This window comes from Onychomys torridus, unplaced genomic scaffold, assembly GCF_903995425.1.
Source record: "Onychomys torridus unplaced genomic scaffold, mOncTor1.1, whole genome shotgun sequence".
Classification (NCBI taxonomy): domain Eukaryota; kingdom Metazoa; phylum Chordata; class Mammalia; order Rodentia; family Cricetidae; genus Onychomys; species Onychomys torridus.
The window spans coordinates 1-2,987 of record NW_023411717.1 but is presented as its reverse complement, the minus strand read 5'-3'; the positions used below and the strand labels follow the sequence as shown (position 1 = coordinate 2,987).

At 39.6% G+C, this 2,987-nt stretch overlaps 1 gene segment (V, D, J or C); it reads right to left on the bottom strand.

Annotated features, from left to right (window-relative positions):
* Positions 1 to 2,056: 2,056 nt before the first annotated feature.
* On the bottom strand, positions 2,057 to 2,619 carry LOC118575312. The segment is given in 2 exon segments: positions 2,057 to 2,469; positions 2,574 to 2,619. Coding segments are annotated over 2 exon segments (459 nt in total).
* Between the last annotated feature and the right edge of the window lie 368 nt (positions 2,620 to 2,987).

Below are 2,987 nucleotides of genomic sequence, written 5' to 3'. Positions count from 1 at the left end.
CTTTGGCTCTTAGAGAAATATGCTTGCTCTGTCAGTGATGATATTTCAACTCATAAATGCAGTATGAACTGTGATGGATTCAGATAACATTGGAAAATTGTGTGGTTTTGATTTTCTAGGTGGGGAGATTACAATATTCCAGCTCCAGTTGAGGGCAGGGTCTGAAGATGGGTGGATGCAAGAGCTGCAACAAGAGAAATCAAACACAGGACACTTCTTATTTTCATTTTAGGAGAGATGTACAGAGAGGAAGTATATCTCAGCGTGGCAGTCCTACTCTGACAGGAGCCATCCTTGGTGGGACCAGTCTTAGCAGATGATGTAAGGAGTTGACAAGAGAAGGAGGTGAGCCAGACCACAATGGTCCTGTGAATCTTTCAGACTGACTGACTAACAGCCAGAGTACTTCTTTATTCATACAGAATTTAGTAAGCAGGGATATGTTCATGATGTTCCAAAATATAGATCATATAAATATTTTTGGGAACCTGTGTCTCATTTAATTTTGCTCATCTTTTAATCATCATTAATAAACTATGACAAAACAGAGTTATCATTTCCAACCATTTTCCCTCAAGTTTTGACATCATTGATAAAGTGGTATCATTTTTAATCATTAGCCATGTAACCCAAATTTTAAGAATGAAGAGGCAAATGGCAGTCTGTTTTCACCCAATAGCTTTTGTAGCTACAAGGACACTAGACCAAAACAAAACCTCTTAGCCAACCTGGGTATAATGGCATGTCCCATTCAGTGTATTATTAACTCTTAATGGTGAGAGTGCCCAAGACAAATCCTCAAGCTAAAGCTGCTGCAATTGTTTTTCAAATTCTGGCATAATACAATGTTAATCCTAACATTCTGTTGTTTCTCGGTCATAAGTCAACACAGTGGCTCTGTATGTGCTAACTTTTCTAAGAAATTGAGGTCGTGACATTTCATTTTTTTAAGTCATTGTTCCACTCCATTCATAGCTCATCAATATAAGTCTCTGTAGGGCTGAGATAACTTCAACTACTATAACTTGTTGGTGTATGCTACATAATTGTTTGATTGTACACTGGAAAAGACTTGCAATCTGATCTGTTGCCAAGTCCTCTGCCCCATTGAATCTTGTTAACTTTTTAAAATTTACTTTGTTTTGAATGTTGTTTTCATGAGTAAACTCAAGAACAGGCGTCTTTATGTGTGTCACAACCTCCAATGCTTGAGGAAGACCTTCAAGTAGATAAGGTATTTCCCCAAAAGTAAGAGGAGTAGTATGTTCAGGAATTTCCTGGGGAAGCTTTGAAGCAGTACTCATGGGAGAAGGCATAAATGATTCATCAGAAATTTTCCATCAATCCAATATCCCCAAACTGTACAAATATAAAGTTTCCCAAATATGCAAAAGTTGGTGATGAATACCACAGGAGGCACAGAGGGCATCGTGTAGCTCAGCTTTGCGGGATCTTTGGCAAGCAGCTGTGATGGCTTAATGACTTCTGTCTTTTCCACCAGATATGGCTGTGCCAGGAGATCTTACTTCTCTTGATGCTTGATTGAAAAAAATCAGTTTCTACAAATTTCCATGATGAACAGAGATGAAAGTCAAGAAGTAATAAGCTGAATTAGCCAAACGCACAGCTGTGTCTCACCTAAACTTGAAATGCACAGTGTTCAGGAAGAAGAGGAGCAGTTGTAGACCTGCTAGGATTTACGATATAAGAATCATAAATGTTCACCCCATAATCCTCTTTGTTTTCCCTTAAACTTATGTACTATTCTAATAAAAAAAAATCTGATCAAGGCTTTGCCTGGAAAATGAAAAGACTCAGAATGTCCATGGATTTCCTTATCATGTAATTCTAGTCACCAAAGCTGTCAGTTGGTATTTTGTTCATGGAATATTATGCCTCAATTTTCTTTTTTTAAATAACAGAAGAAAACATGTAATGTTTTGAGGATATTAGATATCTTCAAAATATTCATGTAGAGAGAATTTCAGGGAAACTGTAAGAAAAATGTAGCCCAGACATCTGAGAGGAGTGTTTAATCTAGTCCTATCCACATAAACTACTGGTGGGAGCCTGTTTTCTGTGTGCTGTGCACCCCCTGGTGGCCCAGAGCAGCGTCACAGTGAGGTTTATGTCTGGATTCACACTGAAGTCCAATCACTGTGTATCTAGCACAGTAGTAAGTGGCGGTGTCCTCAGATCTCACACTGCTCATTTGCAAGTACAGTGTGTTCTTGGCATTGCCTCTGGAGATGGTGAATCGGTCCTTCAGGGATGGTGCATAGTTGATTTGACTGCTATCTTTATTAATATCTCCAACCCACTCCAGCCCCTTCCCTGGAGCCTGTCTGATCCAGTTCATCCAGGAGTCGCTGAATGTGAATCCAGAGGCTGCACAAGAGAGTCTCAGGGATCCCCCAGTCTGTATCAGGCTACCCCCAGATTCCACCAGCTGCACTTCACACTGGACACCTGCAAAAACAGAGAATCATATTAGAGTACTGCCACAAAGACTCACTTTGATTCCTGCTCATGTCCACTAATACACTCAGTATCTCTGCTTCTTCATATATTACCTTTAAAAAGAGCAACAAGGAAAACCCACATCAGCCCCAAATCCATGGTGTGCTCTGTGTTCAGTGCTGGTCACTGATTGGGGAGACCTGGGAATCCAGGGCTGATTACTTTTGCCTGAGATTCAGGGTCAGTGCTGGCCTGGTTTTCAAGAGAAGAGAGAGGCATCATTTGCATGCCTTCTTGCTATACAACAAGTTTTGTAGCTGGTGCTGAGAGATGACATGTTCTATTTTCTAAATGTTCTGCGGGAGTCTGGTAATAAAGACAATGATAGGAAAATTTTGTATATGATACTAAGGTGTTTTTTCTTGGTACACACTTAGTATTATCTATTTCATTGAATTCTCACAAACAAAAGATGCATTTTACAGTTAATTTAGCCAATTCTTCATGTCCTCTTATAAATGGTAGTA